This window comes from Tamandua tetradactyla, chromosome 2, assembly GCF_023851605.1.
Source record: "Tamandua tetradactyla isolate mTamTet1 chromosome 2, mTamTet1.pri, whole genome shotgun sequence".
NCBI classification, from domain to species: domain Eukaryota; kingdom Metazoa; phylum Chordata; class Mammalia; order Pilosa; family Myrmecophagidae; genus Tamandua; species Tamandua tetradactyla.
Genome location: NC_135328.1, coordinates 199,454,536 through 199,476,332, shown reverse-complemented (window position 1 = coordinate 199,476,332; position 21,797 = coordinate 199,454,536). Strand labels below are relative to the sequence as shown.

Below are 21,797 nucleotides of genomic sequence, written 5' to 3'. Positions count from 1 at the left end.
AAATGAATAAATAAATCCCAAGAATCTTCTTGGGATTCCCTAGAAGATGTCCTCTCTTTTCTTAAGCAGCCATATTAAAGGTTTCCTGGCTTTTGTGAATGCATTCCTTCATGCAACAGATGTTTGTGGGGCACCTATATGTGTTTGATACGAGAATAGACACTAGGCTGACTGGAGGGCAGGCCTTGCAGTTTGCCATGTCTCCCACTTCCCTCATTCACCTTGCCTCTTGGCCCCAGAAGCATTATAATTGTGAGTCTTGGTTTAAAGACTCAGTATGGATTCTGATCCTGTTTTTACAGAAGTTCGATTTTGAGAATTTTGTTTTACTTGGTTATTAATGCCAAATCATTTATCAGCTATTATCCTGATCATGTTATTCCCATATTTAAAACCTAATTTTTTAAAAGTATTTTTTTTATTGCGAAGTAAAGCATATATACAAAAAAAAAAAATTTCAAAGTACTTTGTAACAAATAGTTATAGAACAGATTTCCAAGTTTGGTATAGGTTACAGTTCCACAAATTCAGGTTTTTCCTTCTAGCTGCTTCAAGACACTGGAGACTAAAAGAAGTATCAGTATAATGATTCATCATTCATACTCATTTGTTAAATCCTACCTTTGTAATAACTCCTCCTTCTCCTTTGATCTTCTCCCTGTGTTTAGGAGTATTTGGGTTATGCCCATTCTTTTTCATGTTGGAAAGAGGTGTCAACAGTGTGGGATAGGGAGATGGAACAAGTTGATACTAGCCCCTTTGAGTTTGAAGACTTATCTGGCCTAGGAAGTATCTGGAGGTTGTAGGTTTCTGGAAAGTAATCTTGGTGCATGCAGTTTGTGTAGACTGTCAGATAGAGCCTTAGGTGTTCTTTAGGGTTAACAGAAATGGTGTTTGTTGGGGTTTGGCAAACCATGGCTGTTAGCAATATCTAGCTGAAACTTACATAAGAGTAGCCTCCAGAATAACCTCTTGACTCTATTTGAACCCTTTTAGCCACTGATACCTTATCTTGTTAGGTTTCCTTTCCCCCATTTGGTCAGGAAGACATTGTTGATTGCATGGTGCCAGGGTTAGGCTCATCCCTAGTCATATCCCGTGTTGCCAGGGAGACTTTCACCCGTGCATGTTGTGTCCCACGTAAAGGGAAGGGTAATGATTTTCCTCGCATAGTTGGGCTTAGAGAGACAGAGACCACAGCTGAGCAACAAAAGAGGTTCTCTGAAAGTAACTCTTTGGCATAACTGTAGGTAAATTTAGCTTCTCTACTACAGAAATAAGTTTCATAAGAGCAAGCCTCAAGATCAAGGACTTGGCCTATTGACTTGGAAGTCCCTAATGTTTGAGATAGTATCAGGGTTTTCTCAGGTGGGAAAGTTTAATAGTTCAATATTTTTTCTCCACTCCCTCAAGGGACTTTGCTAATACTTTTTAATTACCTACCCAACATACTCTGGGGTGTATCTGGGTATTACATTAAGCTATACAGAATTACAAGCCCACATTCCCATTCTAGGCTCTCTGGGTTTAGGTTGTTTAAGTGAGCTGTCCAGACAGGTTGAGTTAGGTTGTGTACCACAAAAAATTTAGGTTTTGGACAAAATACACCTCTCTTCTCCTGATCTCATATAGTAGGTGAAGTTCTAAAATACATACAATATCATCCTTTACCCTGTATTCTGATTTACCTTAGTCCCGACCAAATCGGCTTCATTCTTTTTTTTTTTTTTTTTTTTTTTTTTTAAAGGAAAGACAGAGAGAAGGAAGGAAGGATAGAAGGAAGGAAGGAAGGAAGAAAGGGAAACATTTTTAAACATTTTCTTGTTTTATTGTATTCTGTTTCTCCGTTTTTGTTACATGGGCTGGGGCCGGGAATCGAACCGAGGTCCTCCGGCATAGCAGGCAAGCACTTTGCCCGCTGAGCCACCGCGGCCCGCCCGGCTTCATTCTTAATTTCTAATCAAAGCCTAATCTCTTTTTTCGGCTTCTTTAACAGTTGTAGCATATAGCACTGCTGATTTTCAGAGCTACAGAACTACAACTCTGAGTCTTTGGTGTCATACAGGTATCCAGAGTTCCAGGGAAATATCAGATTATAATATATAGCACAGCATCTCAAAATCTAGGAATGACGTTTACGGCTCTGGACTAAATGTGACTGCTATAAGAGCTTACAGTCTAGCCCCAATTTTCTTATAAGCATTTTCTAAACGAGACCATACAATATTTGTTCTTTTGTTTCTGGCTTATTTTGCAGCACATAATGTCTCCAAGGTTCATTTACCTCATTGCATGCCTTACAACTTCGTTCTTTTTTGTAGCCACACAATATTCCATCATATGTATACCCCACAGTTCTCCTTTCTATTTCTCACTCAGTGTATCCTTCAGCCATTTCCATCCATTGGGCATCATGAATAATGTCTAAAGTAAACAGTCCATGTCTCACATTATCCTCACTTGGTTGTACAATCATCAGCACTCTCAATTTTAGACAATTTTCATTGCTTCAAAGAGAAAAATAACAGATAAACTCACCCTCACCAAACCTCCCATAACTCTTATCTACCCACCTCCCAATTATTTACCCCAGTATTGCTGTGGTACTCTTGATGTCTTCCTGTTAAACATAAGCCATAGCATCCAATAGTAGTTTATCCCCAAACCCCCCAATTATTTTTCAATTAATCCTTAGAATAAAATCTAAAATATTTAATATTAATTAGCCTAGGTGTCAGAAATACAAATTGCTGCTCCTTTACCTTTCCTCAAGTTTCTGGTCCAGTAGGTCTGGAGCGTGACCTGAGAATTTGCATTTCTAACAAGTACCTTGATGTTGGCGGTGATGCTGACTGGGGATGGCACTTTGAGAATCTGTGTTCATCCTTTTTTGCTCTATTTCTTGTTCTCAACTTTTCCTTAGTTTCTTGAAGGCCTGTGCTTTTTTCCAGACCTTTGCCTAATGTACTTTTCCCTAACTCCTATTTATTTTTCAGATTACATCTTAAAGGTCATTTCCTTAGAAAGCTCCTTCTTAATCAAGCTTCAAAACTCAGTTTTAAATATTTCTGTAATGCCTTCACTGACTAAAGACAATTATTGTTTTATTTAAAAGAAAAATGCAATATTAAGTCATAAAAAAGGTATAAAGAATACCTCATTGCCTGTGTACTACTCAAATCTTGCTGACACAGGTAAAAGCACTTATGTGGCCCTCTGGGATCATTTCCCCCTCCCTGTATTCAGAGAAACACTACCCTGCGTTTTGAGATTTCTTTGTTCCATGTTGCCAGGATATTTTGCTAATATCTCTACTTCCATTACTTGTATCTCTCACACTAAATTTGTTCTCCTAGAGGGCAGGCTCTGTGTTTCTGACCTCGGTGTTAACATGTGATGCCCAAGACCAGTGGTTCTCATCTTGTCTGCAAGTTAGAATTACCTGGGGAACAAATGATCTTTTAAAATTGTCTGAGGTTCAGAGAGTTCTGATTTGTTTGATGTAGGGTGAGGCTTAGGCATTACTATAGTTAGAAACTCCTCCGCATGATTCTAATTTACAGTCTAATAGAGATCGATTATAGACTGTATCAGATTCCTTTGCTCTAGTAGCCTTTCTTAGCACCCATACTTCTTGTCAGTGCTTATCCTAAATGTAATTATTAAGTACCTATTTAATTGCTCTGTCTTGTTCATTGCCATCAGGGTGCCTGGCGTTTAGTAGGCTCCAGCCTATTGAACAAATGGCCTGTACAGTGTCCATTATATTGCTCATTCAGGAACTTTATGTCTGACAGGGGACAGCTTGACCATATTACTGGATTGTTGCTTCTACTGCTAGGGCAAGGTGAATATCACAGACTGTTACAGGAAAGCCCAAACCCCATTTTAGAGGATAATTTAATTTATTTGTGCTTCCTGACAGTGGCCTTAGGAAGAAGCAAGATTTGGGTTTGTCATCTATTCACCTTATGTTAAAAAAGTTCTTGTAAGGGATGAGTAAACAAATCTCTAGGTGTTTTATTAAAATCTTTAATTTTCTTCCTTTTGGGTCAACATTTTTAAGGGGAGGGCTCTTATCTGAAGAACTGGTATCTGGCTTTTGATTATAGTCATTTTTGAGCCTGGCATAGTGTTATATCTTTAAAATTTTCTATTTAAGTAATTCATCCACGTGTATATAGTTTCCCTAGAATAATGCTTCCCGCATTTTTCTGTCTGAGACACATTGTAAATTTAAATCTTGGTTTTGAAAGTATACCTGGTATATGGTTCCAATCAGTATGAAAAATGAATTTAGGATTAAAAGCCCCTATCTGGAAAGATTAACTAAATTAGTGCTTCTCAACTCCAGCATGCGTTAAGAATCATCTGGAAATTAATGAAAGCACAGATTACTGTGCCCTACTCTCAGATTCTAAGTCAAGATTCTGGATGGTTGGAAAGGAAAGGCCAGTTTGAGTAGGGGCCAGTGGGAATGAGGTTGGGTATATAGTATAGATAATATTTGGGGGTTGGTCAGGATCAGGCTTCCTAGGGTAAGGAGTGACAGGAAAGAAAGCTAAATCAATAGGGTTGGGGCCCGGTGGCCTAAGTAGCCATTTGGATCTGATCTTACAGACTCCTAGATAAATAATTATGGCAGTGACATGATAAAATTAATGTTTTACAAAAATAATCCATTAGTGTTTTGTATGGTTTGAAAAGGGGAGAGTCTGAAAGCAAGAGAATGAGTTTTAAAATGTTGAAATAGTCCTGGCAAGAGGTGTGGAATTTTACCCTTTCTGTCTCATTAATATAGCCACCCAGTCCCACAAACAAAACCTGCAAGAAAGAAGCTATAGATCTGAGAATAAGTAGACTCTACCTGATAGAAGATTTGACAATCTTGGGTGACTGGAAGTGGAAGAAAATTCCTATTGACAAAAATAGAAAAGTTAATAGGGAAAACTCATTTTTTGGGAAGTTGACATTTTTATTTTAAGGAATATAGTATAGTGAGATATTAAAAAAAAGAAATGCCTTGCTATTAATTGGAGATGAGGTTGAAACTTAGATAAGCCTGAATCTGGATAGAGTTTGAGATATCTGTGTGATACTACTAGAGGGCAGTAGAACGATCAGCCAAGGAGCTACAGCCAACACTAATCATCCTGGAAGGGAAGGAATTGAAGTGTACTGAGCATCCACTCCTGTTTTACATACAAAGAAGCTAAGGGTCAAAATCAGGACTTTTGAATCCCCAGCTCTTCCTGATTTTTAAATGAAATATTTCCTCTAGTGTCCCATCCAAAAGAGAAAAGTAATGAACAGTACAATTCTCTCTTCAAAAGCCTGATGCTTACCACTGAACATTTACTAGACTTCTCCTAAAGGAAGGAAGTATACATGGATTTCCATTTAGCCTTTGTTTTCCAGATTTACTTGTGATAGTTACAGATCAGTTGTGAAAAGAACAGCTGGGTGGATGATGACCAAACCTATAAGGCCCACTGAAGTAACTAACCAACTAGGAAATCAATTTGAACAGTCAAGTGTTGACTAATGTTTGGTTCTTTGGCTCCTCTCATATTAGATGGAAGCAAGTTCTGTTCCATACCTTTCTTCTTAGAATGCAGTGTGCTGGTTAAAGCCAACCTTAATCAGTTAGACCCTTGCTTCTAGAAGTGTGATCCATTATCTAGCAGCCCAGATATCACCTGGGAGCTTGCTAGAAATGCAGATTTTCAGCCCCACTCCACATCTGTTGCATCACACTCTGTTAACAAAATCTCCAGGTGATTCATACATCTAACAGTAAGATCCTGAGAGCCGAGAAGAAAATTTTCAAGTGAAATTCCAAGCTCTGGAAACGTTGAAATACAATAAATTGTGCCTGTATCTAGTAAAATTTAAATAATCTCTTGAGTATGGGAGATGGAAATGGGAGACTAGCTCCAGTTGTTTGGGGCTACTCTGGCTCCCCATTTCTACAGACCAGATTCCTTAGTGGGGCTATCCATAGCTCCCAGCATACCTCTGCACCTCATCTCTGGTTGCTCAGCTTAAACTTCTCATAACTTCTAGTCCTTCCTTGTCATTGTCCTTTTGCTTAAGCTCTATCCCCTCTTTTCTTTTTAAGTCACTTTCCTGGGTCTTCCCCATTTTCTTGGGACACTTTGTTCTTCATATTGCCCATAGCGTTTTGATGATGGACTTAGGCCTGTATCTGACACCTGTCAACACTCAGCCCAGCTAAGTTAGTAAATCCGTAGTCCCTTAGGTTCTGTCTAGGTTTATCGAGGAAGAAACTGAAATCCTCTGAAAGCTTAAAACTCTGATATGTCTAGAGGATTTTAATCTTACTTTTGGGGGGGGCTCCCTTTTGTTCCATTTCATGGTAGAAATGGGGTGGGAGAGGGCAGGCAGCACACCAGTTCCTGCCTAGGTTTTTGATGGTTTATTTTTAAAGGGATAACAAATGCCACTAGCAGTTTTGGTACCCAGAGAAGCTTAACCATCCTGAGGTTGGTGACCTATTCTCTTTCTATTTGTGTATTTTGCTCCCCTTGAATTATGGCCCAGTTGCCCTCACAAAGTCTCAAAAAGGAAATTCCCATCCCTTCTGTCATATCTCCCTGACTGCTCAGAGCAATATATACCTTGTACATGTAGCTATCCCTTCTCTAGAACACTGGTTCTCTATCAGGGCTGGCCAATCTGCTTCTTCATCTTAGTCAGCCCTGTTACTGCCTAGTGACTGTCAGAGCCTGTGCTGCTTGCAGCAGATTATTGTATGCTTGTTCCTGGGCCTGTTTCCTGTTTCTATTCTAGTCGCTGGTGGCTCAGCTCTGCTTCCTGCCTGTGTGTCTCACACAGATTCCTCTTGTTGGAACCTTTTTGTTTTCTTCGGAACAACCTCAGAGTAAGAAGCAGGCTGAGCCTTACCTCTAGTGTGATGGCTTCTGGGGCCAGTCAGTTCTAAGAGCTGGGAGGAAGTTCCTCTTACCCACCAAGCATACCACTTGGATTTAACCTCATTTTTCAGTTTGTTCCAGCCTTGCCACAGGAACCTGGTGGTTCTTTGCTTAGATCAGAAGATGATATAAGAAGATCAGTTGGGATTTTGTGCAGGCCAAGCTTGTCCTCACTTATTAGCCATACTGGTGTCAGGACTGGTGTGCCCTGGTTCTCTTGAACTTCCCACTGCTGAGGAATATACGTGGTACCCTTTCTAGCCCAAGCCTCCCTGAAGCACATAGGACACTTATTTTGGGATGGGCAGTAATATGGTCCTCAGCAGAGAACATGTGGGTGGAAAGGAAAGCATGTGCTGACTTGACCTTCCATCCTCTGTGAACAGTTCAATTCCCCAGAGCATGGAGTGGGTGGGAGGAAGTGCAGGGGAGGATGCGGGAAAGGAAGAAGTGAAGAAGAGTTCCTCGAACAAATGTATTTGAATGTGTAAGACTCTCATTCTCACCAGAAAAGTGCTGATATAGTAGAGGATATGCTTTTAAATAATTCTGTTCTCCCCTTCCCTTTGCAGCTACTCTTGGGAATCATCTGAAATTACTTGTGTCAGATAAAGTAATTATCTTCACTGAACCTTAGGTGTGTTTTAAGAGAGAGGGATTTAATACAGAGAATTTGGGCTAACAAAATTGTGGGAGGGCCTTGCTCTAGGCTGGGCCTCCAGAAATGGAACCCAGAACAGTATTGTAGTAGATTTGACCTACCAAAGGGACTCTTATTTCTGAGCCACTGTCAGATTGATTGTGATTCTTTTATACCCCTAAATCTGTAATCCAGGGATTAGTAGGCTGGAATGAATCAGAACAGCAGCTGTTGCCCCCAGAACCAGCACCAGGTAACTAGAGAATGGGACCATCGTACTCCTGTAGGAACAACTGAAGAAGGCAGAAACCATATTTCTGCCATAATTCGATCTAATCTCATGAGTCTACTTCTAATTAGCAGAGCCTGAATTTGTTGTTGTTGTTGAGTCTATTGTGTTTTTTTAAAGCATTTTTTAAAAATTGTATAACATAACGTATTTACGAAGCAAAGAAAGAAAAAAGCAGTAATTTTCAATGCACACTTTAACATGTAGTTAAAGAACAGATCCCAGAGTTTGTCCTGGGCTACCATTCCATCATCTCAGATTTTTCCTTCTAGCTGCTCCAAAACACTGGAGGCTAGAAGGAATATTAATATAGTGATTCAGCACCCATACTCATTTTGTTAAATCCCATATTCTCTGTTACACTTCCTCCTTTTCCTTTAATCCATCTCCCAAACTATAGAGATCTTTAGGATATGCCTTTTCTGACTTTTTCATGTTAAGAAGGGGTATCAACACTAAAGGATAGGGGGATGTAATTAATTGATAATCCTGGAGAGACTGGTCCATCTGAGCCTTAGGATTTATCTGTGCTAGGAACCCTCTGGGAATTATATGTTCCAGGAAGGCAAACCTTGTGCATGAAACCTTTATAGAGTTTCAGTTTGAGCCCTAGGTCAGAAACTGAATTTTATCTAAACCCATATGCAAGGGATTCTGGGAAATGTAAATTTAGCTTTCTAACTTCTCCAATTAGTAAAATGGTAGAACAGAGACAGCATGAGCCAGTCCACAGAATACTCACCCCGTTAACCCTGACACCATTATTCCCTGCCTCTCCCTCTCCCAACTTCACAAATCACAACTCGAGACCCAGAAAAGGTAAGGGATTTGCTTAAGGTCTTTCAGTAAAGGAGAATTTTGGGTTCCCTGAGTTCCGGTCGTATGCTTTTACTGTTAGAACCAGCTTCTGCTTCAGCAAAAAAGATCCTTTAAGAGAAGGAAGAATGTCATATTCAGGAAACAGCAACTTTGCCTAATGTATTTTCTTCTGTTTGGAGAAAGGGAAAAGGAGGTATGTAGAGATGTGGGTTAAGATACTGATTCTGTAGTTTCCGAGTTTGGGTCCATTCCCCAGGAGGATGTAGGAAGCATTTACTCTGGAAGAAACTTCAAAAAACTAGAATTTCCTGAAATCCCTGAACTCACTTGTCTTGGTGATGATGGCTTTCCTCTACCCCTCTTCTCTTTCTCTCCTGTTGATGCTTTCATAACCTTCTGCAGAGCCGGCTGGGGTATTTATTTTTTATTGAAAAATATCCACACACACACACACATAGTCCAACCATATTATACAATCAGTGGCTCACAGTATCATCACGCAATTGTGTATTCATCACCATGATCATTTTTAGAACATTTGTATCACTCCAGAAAAAGAAATAAAAAGAAAAGAGAACTCATACATCCCATAACTCTTACCCCTCCCTCTCATTGATGCACAATATTTCAATCTACCCATTTTTTACCCTTTATCTCCCCCTATTATTTATATTTTTTATCCTTTTTTTTTCTTTATCTGTCTATACTCTAGATATAAGGAGTATCAGACACAAGGTTTTCAAAATCACACAGTCACATTGTAACAGCTATGTAGTTATGCAGTCTTCTTCAGGAATCAAAACTGCTGGAACACCGTTCAACAGTTTTAAGTGCTTCCCTCTCGTCACTCCAATACACCATAGCCAAAAAGGGATAACTGAGCCATCGTTGCACTGCCCTATCCATATATTTTTTAAACTCATCTGTCCATATCATACCCTGGATAAAAGGAGCAACAGGCACAAGGTTTTCACAATCCCACAGTCACATTGTAGAAGTTATATCTTTATACAATCATCTTCAAGAATCAAGGCTACTGTAACGCAGCTCAACTGTTCAGGTACTTACCTCCAGCCGCTCTAATATACCATAAACTAAAAGGGGATATCTATATAATGCATAAGAATAACCTCCAGGTTAACCTCTCAACTCTGTTTGACATCTCTCAGCCAGTGAGACTTTATCTCATTTCTCTCTTCCCCTTTTGGTCAAGAAGGCTTTCTCATTCCCATGGTGCCGGGTCCCAGCTCATCCCAGGAGTCAGGCTCCACGTTGGCTGACTGGGATATTACCTCAGTTAACTCATACCTTGGTTTCTGCTGTTCTTCTGCAAAAAAGGCCAATCAAATTTAGAAAGCTAGCCCACAGGTGTTTGATTGCCAAGCCATTTCTTGTCACTGTATGTGGACTTGGGCCTTTTGAATAGGAAATAAGCCAGGCCCACCTAGAAATGAAACCTCTTACAGAAACCAGTAGGAGTCCCCTCAGCCAAGGTGATAATCTATTCCTTCAAACTTGGCCTCGAGGGGAGGACCAGGACCCCTATGTGTGGAGCTGTGTTAACATACCTGATAAATCAAGTATATAATTAGCTCTGTTTTTTTCTTTTCCCCCCGTGTTTCTGAGACATTTGATATTCTCTCTGAAAGCCGTAGTGAAAGTGATGCATGTTCTAGTGCTGCCCCTTTGGGGACCAGTGCTTGGTTTCTTGCTCCACCATTGGCTTTTCTTAGGGGGCATGCTTCCTTTCAAACCAGCACAGAAGCCAAGAAGCCACGCCATGTTAAAGGTGGGAACTAGAGGTTGAGGGCTTGAGCTGCGAGTCAACAAACCTGTCCCTTAAGGTCAGCTTTAATGTGGGAGGAAAACTGGCCTCCTGAATATTGTTTACTGAGAATCGGGTAAAGGTAATTTCCTGACATTTGGGGGAAAGTAGGAAAGAAACCAAGTTTCAAATAAAAGATGTCAGTGTTCAGAGGAATTATTATCAAGGGTATATATATATTTTCCCCCTTGTCTTCTACTTCTAAACTTGACCATAGTTCGCCATGTTCAGAGTTGTACTTTTGGTTTTACAGGGCTTTGGGGGTGATGGCTGTCTTTTCTGGTTTAAGATTCTACCTGTTCCCTAAGTAGAATCTGTTCCACTTATCTGTTATGCACATACGCACGCACACACACACACACACACACACACACACACACTCAATCCCTAACCCCCCTGAATCTTTGGATTTTGTCTAGACCAGTGGGCCATGTTAGGGAAATATAAATTTAGGGCTTTAACTTACCAAACCAAGAAGGCCATCCTGCTCCTAGACCAAGGTCATATTTATCACAGTGTCAAACTTGACTCCCTCAGTTGTGCATGGTTGTTTGTTTGTTTGTTTGTTTTTGCCTGAGCAGGTACTCAGGAATCGAACCCGGGTCTCCACTTGGCTGGCAAGAACTCTGCCACTGAGCCATCATGGCCCGCCCAGTTGTGCATGTTTTATCCTTGCTTGCTTTCTGGTTGCTATAAATTCTGAGGGGCAACCAGGCTTGCTATAGAGAGGAAAGGCAGATAATGTGGAAGCCCAAGGCAACCCCCCTCCCTTCTCCTCTCCTCCCCTTATATTTCTCATACCTAGAACACTGGTTTCTTTTCTGTGCTTCTTTCCTCTTACTCCTCTCCTTCCCTGACCTTCTCGCTCGAGTTCTAGAATTGCAGCTGATGATCTTGATCATGGAACAAATGCTGTATGGTCTTCCTAACAGAGAGTGCTTAACTTCCAAAGAGTAGAGAGGGTTCCTAACTTCTTTGTCTTACTTAGCTTCACAGTGCTCTTGTTTCCTGCTGAAATTAGAACAGCCCTATTCCATAAATATGCACAGCTCTTGGCTGCTCTAAGTTCCCCACCCCCTCCAGATTTGAGTGTTAGCTAACGACCCTCAAAAAACTGAACATTTCTGGTCAGGAGGTGGTTTCTGACTGAGTGAGACTTTCTTCTCTGGCCCAAGCCTTTTGTGAGGGTGGGTTGTCCTGGGGGCTGGTCAGGCAGATAACATGGTGTTATATGGCTCTGGTGCGGACTGTAACAAACTGAAGAGTAGTATTTCAACCGATTAGTGTTCCCAATTTTTAAAAGTTGGGAACCTGGATTATTATGTAAAATTACCCAGTGTTTAAATGGCTGTGTTTGGAGATGTTGGACAGTGGATTAAAAGGATCTTTGGGGCCTATGGGTCTGTCCCTGCAGCTTCTCATTTACTTCCCCATGTAATTTTGGCTCCCTCTCCCTTCAAGCTGATGCTTTCTTCCCTTTAAGCTGGTGCCTAGAATTTCTCTGGGGGTGGCACCCAGCTGTGGGGAACATCATCTCATTTATCCATTGCCATTTCTCATTATGTTTGGTGTTTGTTTTATTGGTTTGGGGAGGAGGAGCACAGGGGAGATGTTGAGCAGAAGCATTCAATGTGATTAAACCTCCAGCCGAGCAGATCTGTGGGAGCAGAATATTGACCCCTGGAAAATCAATGGCTTCTGCAGTGGCCAAGGTGGCTGTTAGCAGGCCTCCCATTGCAGGAATGCAGACAGGCCAGCATTCTTTCTTCCCTCCCTCTTACACCTCAGCAGTGGCCTCAGCCTCCACCCAAAGGGGTAGATGTACCTCAGGAGATTTTGCTGAGGTGGATTAGAACAGCAGGTTCTTGTATTTTTGCAATTAGATTGAAATTTCTCCAGTGACAGAGAGCCCTGCCTCCTGGTAGCCTCCTTTCCAGACGTTCCTTCCCTGTACTGCAGTTCTAGCAGCAGCTCTTACCAAAGTAGCCAAGGCCCATTCAGGGGTTGTACTTATCAGTTTTAGACAGGAGAGGCTGTCAGAAACTGTGTGACATCATCACCCAGTTCCTCTCTCAATGTGGAGATCTAGAGTTTAGACACCTGGAGTGGGTGATAGGGAGTTCAAAGGGAAGAGGAAAGACTAATAGACTGGCTGTAAAGAGGATACATCTTAATAGATTATTCATTGAGCAGCATTTATTAAGCATCTTGCCTTTTGTGTGCCTGGCATTCTTGTCACTAAAATTTAGGAGAATACAGCCTGGTCCTGTTCTGATCCCACAGGCTAGAGGAAGAGAGGAACAGATACAGTACAATACCATCAGTCCTGTCCTTGGGTTCTGCAACACAGTCTTGCAGGAACCCTGTCTCAGAGGGTCTCTGGGCCCTGCCTGTGGGGTGATGGTGAGAGGCTAGGGAAGTCATCCTTTGGTGTCAACTTTAAGCAGATGGTTTAGCAGAGTTGCCAGTGGATCTTTGTTATGACTGTGGAAGCTTCTGATCCCTCTACTACCCCCACAAAGCTGTCCTCTTCTTTGAAGTTGCCAAGGCTTAATAGCAATTTTTGCTTATGGTTGCTGTACCTATAGTGCATCTTTAAGCAATTGGTGCTCCCACCGGTTCTGTTCTTGGGTGTCTGGGAAATTGGCCAACCTAGTGTGTTAAAGGAGAGCTCTGCTGTCCCATTGTTGGAGCATGTCTGTGGGCAGGGGGTTAAAGCTTCTTACTTGGCTTCTATCTACAGATAGGAACCTTCCCATCTCATATTTTAGGGGCCTTAAATAAGGCCTAGTTATCCTGCAGTTTGAAAGTGTGGTGGCAGGGCTGGGTGAGGAAGAAAGTGTTGAAGGTTTGAAATCACCTGAGATGAGGCCACCTAGAGGCCAAGGGGTTTTGCTTTTACTTTCTAAGCCACGCATTTGTACTTGAAAATAGAATTAGAACACGTTCAATATTAACACCCATCAGAGAGCAGGCACCTACCTTCTTGGAACTTAATTTTCTGCTTGTTTGCCTAGATTCTAAGTCCTTCTCTCCCCAGTACATTGAGTACCCTTCTAAGAAAAAACACTTTGCAGTCTGGTATAGAAAAAATAGGTTTAAGTTAAATCTACTTTTAGGTTTAGGTTAGGTTAAGTTAAGAGGATTATAGGCCCTCCCCCCTATGTGGGACATGACATCTGGGGATTGAAAGTCTCCCTGGTGGTGTGGGAGATGACTCCTAGGGATGATTGTGGCCCTAGCATCATGGGATTGACAATACTGTCCTGACTAGGTTGGGGGAAAGAAGTATAACAAATAGATGTCATCGGCTGAGAGAGTTCAAACAGAGTCAAGAGGATACTCTGGAGGTCACTCTTATGCAAACTTCAGTTAGACATTGCTACCTGTCATAACTTGCCAAGCCCCAAACGAAACCATTCCAGCCAATTCTAAAGAACCCCTGGGGCAATATATAGGATTCTACAAAGGTTCCATGCACTAAGGTGATTTTCCAGAAACCTACAACCTCCAGATGGGTCCCTGGACCAGATAAGTCCTGAAACCTAGAGGGCCCATCCTCTCCAGAATATCAGCTGGTTCCATCTCCCTACCCCTTATTATTGACAACCCTTCTAACATGAAAAAATTAGAATGGGCATAGGCCAAATACCCCTAAAGAGGGGGAGAATGATCAAAGGGGATGGTGGAGTTATATAGAGAAGGTAGGTTTTAAAAAACGTATATGATTTCTAAATCATTATATTGATATTTCTTTTAGTCTCCCCTATCTTAGAGCAGCTAAAATTGTGGAATTATAACCCATACCTAACTCTGAAATCTGTTCTACAACTAATTGTTACGCTATGCATTGAAATTTATTGCTTTTTGGCATGTATGTAATTTTTCACACACAAAAAAAGGTTAAAAAAATTATATATTCCTTGTAATGTTCTGGAGCAGCTAGAAGGAAAAATCTGAGATGATGATATGGTAGTCCATGACAAACTCTGGGATCTGTCTTTTGAGGAGTGCTTTGAAAACTATTGCTTTTTTCTTTCTTTGCTTTGTATATATGTTATGTTATACAATAAAGGAAAAAAAAGGAATGGGGCAAAAAAGAGGATTATAGGTGAAAGGGCTGATTTGAAGTAAACCATGAAAGATGTGGGAAAATGGCTAGGGAAGAGGGAAACAAATAGCATCATAGACTTGCAGAGTCAGATTATCTAGTTTTAGTCTTTCCTTTATAGAGATGCTAACTGAGGCCTGGTAAGGTTAGCTGGCTGGAATGATGCAGCTGATTATCCATAAATGCTTCTGTGTTTTGCCTTGCCGCTCAGTTGGAGCATAGAGCCCAGCCTTTGATAATAGCGTAGTCTGCCTTGTGTAAGTGCAGGTTTGGAATTAGAATAATATGGATTTGAACTCCGGTTCTTCTGTTCTTTGAATAGCTCTCTGTCCTTGGGCAAATCATTTAACTTCTGAACCTTTATTAAAATGAGTATGATAACTACATCAGAAGATGATTGTGAAGCTTCAGTGAAATGAGCAACCGCTTACGTTAGGGTTGAGCACACAGTCATATTTTCTTATCAATTCTGCTTTACTTCAAGAGGGATGTATAAAATGTTAACATAAATTTAGTTTGAAATGCTAGTGATAAATGAAAGTGAGGGGTAAGGGGTATGGTATGTATAATCTTTTTTTTTCTATTATTGTTTTATTTCTTTTTCTGTTGTCTTTTTATTTCTTTTTCTGAATTGATTAAAATGTCCTAAGAAATGATGAATATGTAACTGTGATGATATTGAGAATTACTGAATATATTGTAGAACAGGATTATATGTTAATGTTTTTGTTTGTTCTTAATTTTTTTAATTAATAAATAAAATTTTTTTTAATGGAAAAAAAAAGAGGGATATATAGAGGGACTTGCTGTATTCCTTCTTGTTCTTTCCAACATCCTTTCAGTTTTGAGATTTGGTCTCCCTAGAGCTTGCTTTCTGAAATCTGACATAGCATGGAGGATCTTGGAGATGCACCCCAGAAAAGCATTCTGAATATTTATAAATGGTTTAAGTGGAAAATTTTATGTTGTATATATGTTACCACAATTAAAAAAGCATTTTGGAGATGAGAAGAGCCTGACCCTTCTTTTACTATGCATTCCCTATCAGGCAGCCAGAAAGAACCAGGAAGAATGCTCTATTATTCCCAGAACAATAGCCTATTGTAGAAAAAGAGAAGAAAGAGCTTGCTGGGGGTGGGGTGGAGGTGGGGGATGTAGGGTCCTGGTCCTATGTAGTGGTTTCTAGGATACAAATCAAGTTTTTGGATACTTGGGAAGGGAGGGGCTGGAAATAGAGTGCTCTGTCTTTTCCTGGAGCAGTTTCTGCTCTTCCAGGTAGGTAGCAGTCCAAGGAGAAGATGGTGTGTGGTCCTGAACTAAAAGGATGGTGCCAGCTTCTGCGTCTTTTCTTCCCCTTTTCTACCTGCTTAACCCCCAACATGGAGATACCACCAGGAGTAAGAGACAGCCTTTTCTGTATGTTGACTCATTCTTGGCATTTTGGCCAACACCAGTTAGTTAACCAGCTCTCTGGGCATGGATAGTAGTTTGTTTGTGGGCTAAGACCATTCATTCCTTGGAACAAAAGTAAAATGGAAGAGAATAGAAGAGAATCTGTGACCGAACCTTTATTGTATTTAAATTTTTTTAGAAATGTTCTACTAGTAGAAGTAACCTCCTCCCACCCACCTCTACCTGCTCCTAGACCAATATGTTGCTTGAGGAAGGCTTTCTGGAAAGCCAGGTCTCTCTCCACAAATCTTCCTATTTTCTTTAAGTAGTTCCTTGGTAATTAAGTTTATCTTAGTACTTCTTTCTTTAGTTTGTTCACAGCTGTTGCCTCCTTTCCTACCTTCTGCCTTTCTTCAGATTCTGTTTCTCACCCTCTACTGTTGAGAATCTCTTCTGTGTTCTTCTCCAGGGTTTCCTCACATTCTCCAGCATGAGAGCAGCCTCCTGCCGTGGCTCTGGATCTGTTGGACTAAGCTGGCGGAGGTCGGGGGTGGGGGGAACCTGGCAGATTGCTAGCACAGTTCTGGTCATTTCTGGCTGTACATTTGGACTTTTTTCATTTGGAGATTATCATTTAAGGTGGGTGTGGCTGAGTTGTGAGGTTCCAAAAGAAAAAAATCTTACTGTAAGTATATATGTAGGATTTACCTGGCTTTATTGGTGGGTGGTTTGCTTGCCAGTAATCAGCACAACTCAGCAAAAGCACTCCATATCTGAAACCCATCTGGGTCAAAATGAAAGCTCTGTTCCTCCAGGATTCAGTCACATTTATGAGAAAATCCTGAATCTGAGCATTGCCATGAGTCAGTTCTTTAGACTTGCCAGTTGATATTATTTAATCTCAGCAAAATGAACTGGTGTCATCCTCTCAAGGTTGTCAGGAGATCATTTAAACACCGCACCCCCCACCCCCCACCCCTGATCTGGTATCTTTCTGTTTGAAAATATATGCCATCAGGCAGCCAAGTCATGTTAGAACTTGCAGCCCTCTCCTTTGAGAGCACCATCAACATCCCCCCTCCCCCAGTTGAGGTACGGACTGTGTGATTTCAGGCATGGTTTTGTTGCGGTGCCAAGAGAAGGTGTTAGCTGCTGAGTTCCATTTGTCAGCAGAGCCAGACAAAACTCATGCTGGCATTCATTGGGGCTGGGCAACCAATCACAGCTGGAATGGTTATCGTCATAGAGTCCCTATGGGCTTCCTCTATCAGGTCACATCCCAAAATAACATTGGGCAGTATTTCAAGTGAAGAAACGAAGGCTTTCGGGGCTGTAGCCAGCATGGAGTGTGAGATTCTGTGTGAAATAGTTGGACCTGCTCCAGTGCTTTTGATCTGCATGGTAGATGAGCAATAAAATGCATGAAACACGTTGGAAACACGTGAGGAAATTCTCCCTGGCCTGCTGCTTCCTTGGAACTGATGGGACACTGAGTAGGCTGATCCTTACTTCTTCCCATCGCTTAGCAGGATTATGCCTGGAGGAGAGCAAACCTGAGAAAAGAGATCTTTTCAGTTAAGGGGCATTGCTACAATTCTTTCAGCAGCCCTACCAGAAAATACCTGTTAGGTGTGCCGTTTTGGGACAGCTGAGAACCTGAGAATCCTGAAGTGCCAAAGGCAGTCCCTACTAGGAAGAATAGAGGATGAAATTGATTTAATTTTTTCTTTGTGATAAATGTGTTGCAGAAAATTCAACTTATTAGGCACATTGAAGCCTGACTCAACAACCAGACATGAGTATTTTGTCAGACAAAAAACTTGAAAAACTGGCTTTTTGTAGAGTGTGAAGCCGAGATGTGGTGTGCAATAAAAGGACATGAAGTTCAGAGCAGTGTCTGTTCATTTAGCTCAGGCTAGGCTGTTGGTCAGCTTCTTGAGCCCCAGCAATTTTTGTTAACTTTTAGAGATTGCTCCCCTTTCCACTCCCTCCTATCCAATAAAAACATTTACCATGATTAACCACTGGGACTGATAAGTATGTATTGCATCCTATTCTGCTTATATATTGTTGTATCTCTCATTCCAAGGTATTGCTGCTGGTCATTTGGCTCTGATCTTTTGGTGCTAGCAGAGTTCCATGTATATACCTAGGGGGCATCACACACAGATTTTTCCGGGTCTCTCATTTTCTCACTCATTAAGTGAGAAAAACTGAAGGCTAGCTTGTTGCTAGCTTGCCCAAGCTTACAACTAAGTTCCAAGAGCTGGGCCTTGGTTTCCTGACTCAAAAGTGCGGTGCTTTTTCCTCAGTTCAAATAGTTTTGCAGCATAACGGAGAGAGGAAGAAAAGAGCATAGGCTTTGGGGTCTGGCACACTTGTGTTCAGTTCTAGTTTCTGCCATCTACTCATTGGGAGGCTTTGGCATGTAACTCAATCTCTCTGAGCATCAGCTTCCTGATTTTAAATATGGTAGTGACAGTAGTATCTACCTCCAAGAATTATAGAAAATTAAACGAGATACCTCTGTAAAGTACATGGCACATAGTAGTTGCTCAAATGGCAACTATTATTAATGTTGATAGTAGATGATCTACCCCTTCCTGTGCTAACATTTTGGTTCTAAAAAAATGCTTTAAAATGCTTTAAACCAACTACCCCCACGGACCAGTTGCCATCTGATGAAATAACAGTTTGAGAGGTTGGCCTCAAACCTACGAAATACGAAATGAGAAGATTAATGCTGTTTCCTTCCCCAACATTCTTCTGTGACCAGGCACCACAGCCAATGTGGGGCTGCTGTTCACAGTGGTTTATTTAGCACTTTTCCTCCAAAAAGTTCAGTTACCAGACAGATATTCTTATGGTGTCTTTGTTAAGGAAGCCACCACTTTGCCAGCCACAGATGCCTCCAGGGTCCTGAGCCTAGCCCCAGGAGCTGCATGTTTTGTTTTGTTTTGTTTTTTTTAGGCTCCTGGGAGCCCTCAGCTGAATTAGGGACATTCACATGGTGGATATATGGTGAGCCTGTTTTTTTTTAACCGAAGTGTGACTAAAGGAACATCCTTAGTCCCTGTGCCAAACTGTAGCAGTGGTCAGAGCTTGTTGTCCTCACCCAATTCCTTGGTAGGCCTCCAAGGATATAGACCAAATTGGAACAGGGATTCCTCTATTGAGGGCAGCAGAAAGAGGGCCAAAGGAGGACTTTATCTTTATTATCTGAAAATGTTTTGTTTGTGTGATTAAAGATAAAATACCCTATCATTAAAACAAATTCTTGTCTTATGGTTCCTTGATTCCTGTCCTGTTACAATATACTAATTTCTTTTGCCTGCAAGCAAGTAGTTCTTACTACTAGAAGCTGGCAGCTTGATAAGGAATGTTGACTAGGAAGGAATGCATGATAGAACCTACTGGTCCCTAAAACTGAGCACTGGGCTATGGTTCCTATATGGCTATATGGCTTTCCAGGCCTTTTCTGGCCCACACAGTGGACTCCTCATGCTATCTTACTGCCTCTTTGAGTTTGTTCTCCTTGACTCAGTGGCCAAGGAGATTAGTTGGTAAGGCTAATCCTCAACGAAGGGATGGATCTTGGGATGAACCCAGGGCTCTTTATAACTACAGGTACTTTAAATCTTGGAAAGGGGAGAGGTCCTTTGATGGGCTTCCTGAGTTCCCTTCAACTCTAGGACTGATTCTCAGTGCATTTTTAAAGCATGGTATGGTATGCCAGGTCTGCTTATAAACAGGAAAGCAAGCATTATCTGACTTCTCAACAAAACTGAGAGCTAGATACAGATACAAACATACTCCTACCCACCTGCCTTGCCTTTTGAGCAAGTCTTGTTCCCAGAGAACTCAGAAGAAATGCTTTACCTAGCAGAGTAGTCAGCTGGTTTGAGGAAGGTCCAACCAGCCTGGGTACTTGGGAGAGAGCCTAAGAGATGCCCTCTGACCTCCACTGTTTTTCTCGGTCTCAGTCACCTTGAACTGATCTTTCCAAGGTGAATTTATTTATGAGAGCAGGAATAGATTATAAATCAAATCAGGCCAACCTGGACTTTCTTCTTCAAATGAAAGAAGTCAGCTTTTTTTTTTTAACCATATAAGTATCAGGTTTTTCCAAAATCTGAGCTCTCATCATTTATTTCTTCAGGGTACAGTTCCCAGTATAAAATTAATGTGTAGTGTTGTGCCAGCTGTATTGCTAGAGAGGAAGAGGGAGAGTATTTTCCAGGGCAAATACTGTTCATATTGAGCTCCTGATAACTAATTTTGGAATTTACTGACCAAGAGTGAAAAACTAAGACTTCAAGACAAGCAAAGCCTCCAAATTGAAAAGCTTAAAGCAGGTGGAAACCTGGGTTTGTTCATTGGCAAACTAAACTGCTCATCCCTGTTGTGAACCAGGTGTTAAAAATATAGTCCCAGACTTTCTTGGCACTTAGGAATTATCTTTCCCTTTCAAAGTATCCCTTTTTTTTCCCCCTCCAACCCCTTTTGTTTCCAGCTGTGGTGACTCAAAGTGACTGAGTCCTTTCTAAATGGAGGTTATAATAATCTGGGGGAGAGGGGATCTGTGAACCTTGCCCAGACTTGTTCACATTTTCTTGTAGCTCCTGATATCATCTTGGCAGCGTTTTATAAAGTTTCCCTATTGGAAAAGATCTAAAGCTTCATGGAAAGAGCAGCTCTCTTATGATTGTAGAAGGAAGGTCTGGGAAAAGAAAGATGAAAGTACCAGTTCTACATCTGAGAGGCCAGCTTGCAGACCAGCACCTATTTTTATAAATAAAGTTTTATTGAGATAAAGCCACACCCATTTGTTTACATATTGTCTGACTACTTTTGCACTACAACAGCAGACTAACTGAGACAGAGACCATATGGCCTGCAAAATCTAAAATATTTACTCTCTAGCCTTTTATAGAAAGTTACTGTCTGTGAAATACAGTATTATGACTAAATAATGTGTCTAGCGTGTTTGTTCTTGGTTGTTGAGGGAAAATGCTTAGCCATGTTGTGGGATTGTTGAAAGAAGAGTCTTTCTGACTAATATTGCTAATCCCTATCCTTGTATGTATGTTTCAGGATTTGTCTGGTTCAATAGATGATCTCCCGATGGGGACAGAAGGAGCTCTGAGCCCTGGAGTGAGCACGTCAGGGATTTCTAGCAGCCAAGGAGAGCAGAGTAATCCAGCTCAGTCTCCTTTCTCTCCTCATACCTCTCCTCACCTGCCTGGCATCCGAGGCCCTTCCCCATCCCCTGTTGGCTCTCCCGCCAGTGTTGCTCAGTCTCGCTCAGGACCACTCTCACCTGCTGCAGTGCCAGGTACCCTCAAGAGCTGGGCTTTGGGGAGATGGAAAAGGGACTGGCCTCCAAGGATACTAGGGCATCCCTAGCCTTCTACTGGGAAAAAAGAGCATCTCTAGTTCATGTCTGCATAGCTTCCCCATAACTGGGAGAAGGGAGATAGGATCCCTTTGGCTTGACTGCTTTTTGTATATGATGCTGGGAGGTACTTACCCTCCCCATGAGCCACTTCTAGCTCTTAATTGATGTCCCCACTAGAACTTCCAGGCTTAGCCATGATTGGCTTACTTCTTTCTTTGTCTGGAGTAGGCAACCAGATGCCACCTCGGCCACCCAGTGGTCAGTCGGACAGCATCATGCATCCTTCCATGAACCAATCAAGCATTGCCCAAGATCGAGGTGAGAGGCTGTGCTTTTTTGGGGAGGGGGCAGAGACTGAGGCAAAGAC

At 41.5% G+C, this 21,797-nt stretch overlaps 1 protein-coding gene across 2 annotated transcripts in view; it reads left to right on the top strand.

Moving 5' to 3' along the window:
* ARID1A (AT-rich interaction domain 1A) overlaps window positions 1-21,797 on the top strand; it is a 73,052-nt gene that overhangs the window by 34,308 nt on the left and 16,947 nt on the right. For both annotated transcript variants that reach the window (XM_077150711.1, XM_077150712.1), the window contains exons 5-6: window positions 21,127-21,367; window positions 21,659-21,748. In XM_077150711.1, coding sequence (XP_077006826.1) covers window positions 21,127-21,367; window positions 21,659-21,748 — 331 coding nt within the window. The remainder of the gene's footprint in view (window positions 1-21,126; window positions 21,368-21,658; window positions 21,749-21,797) is intronic.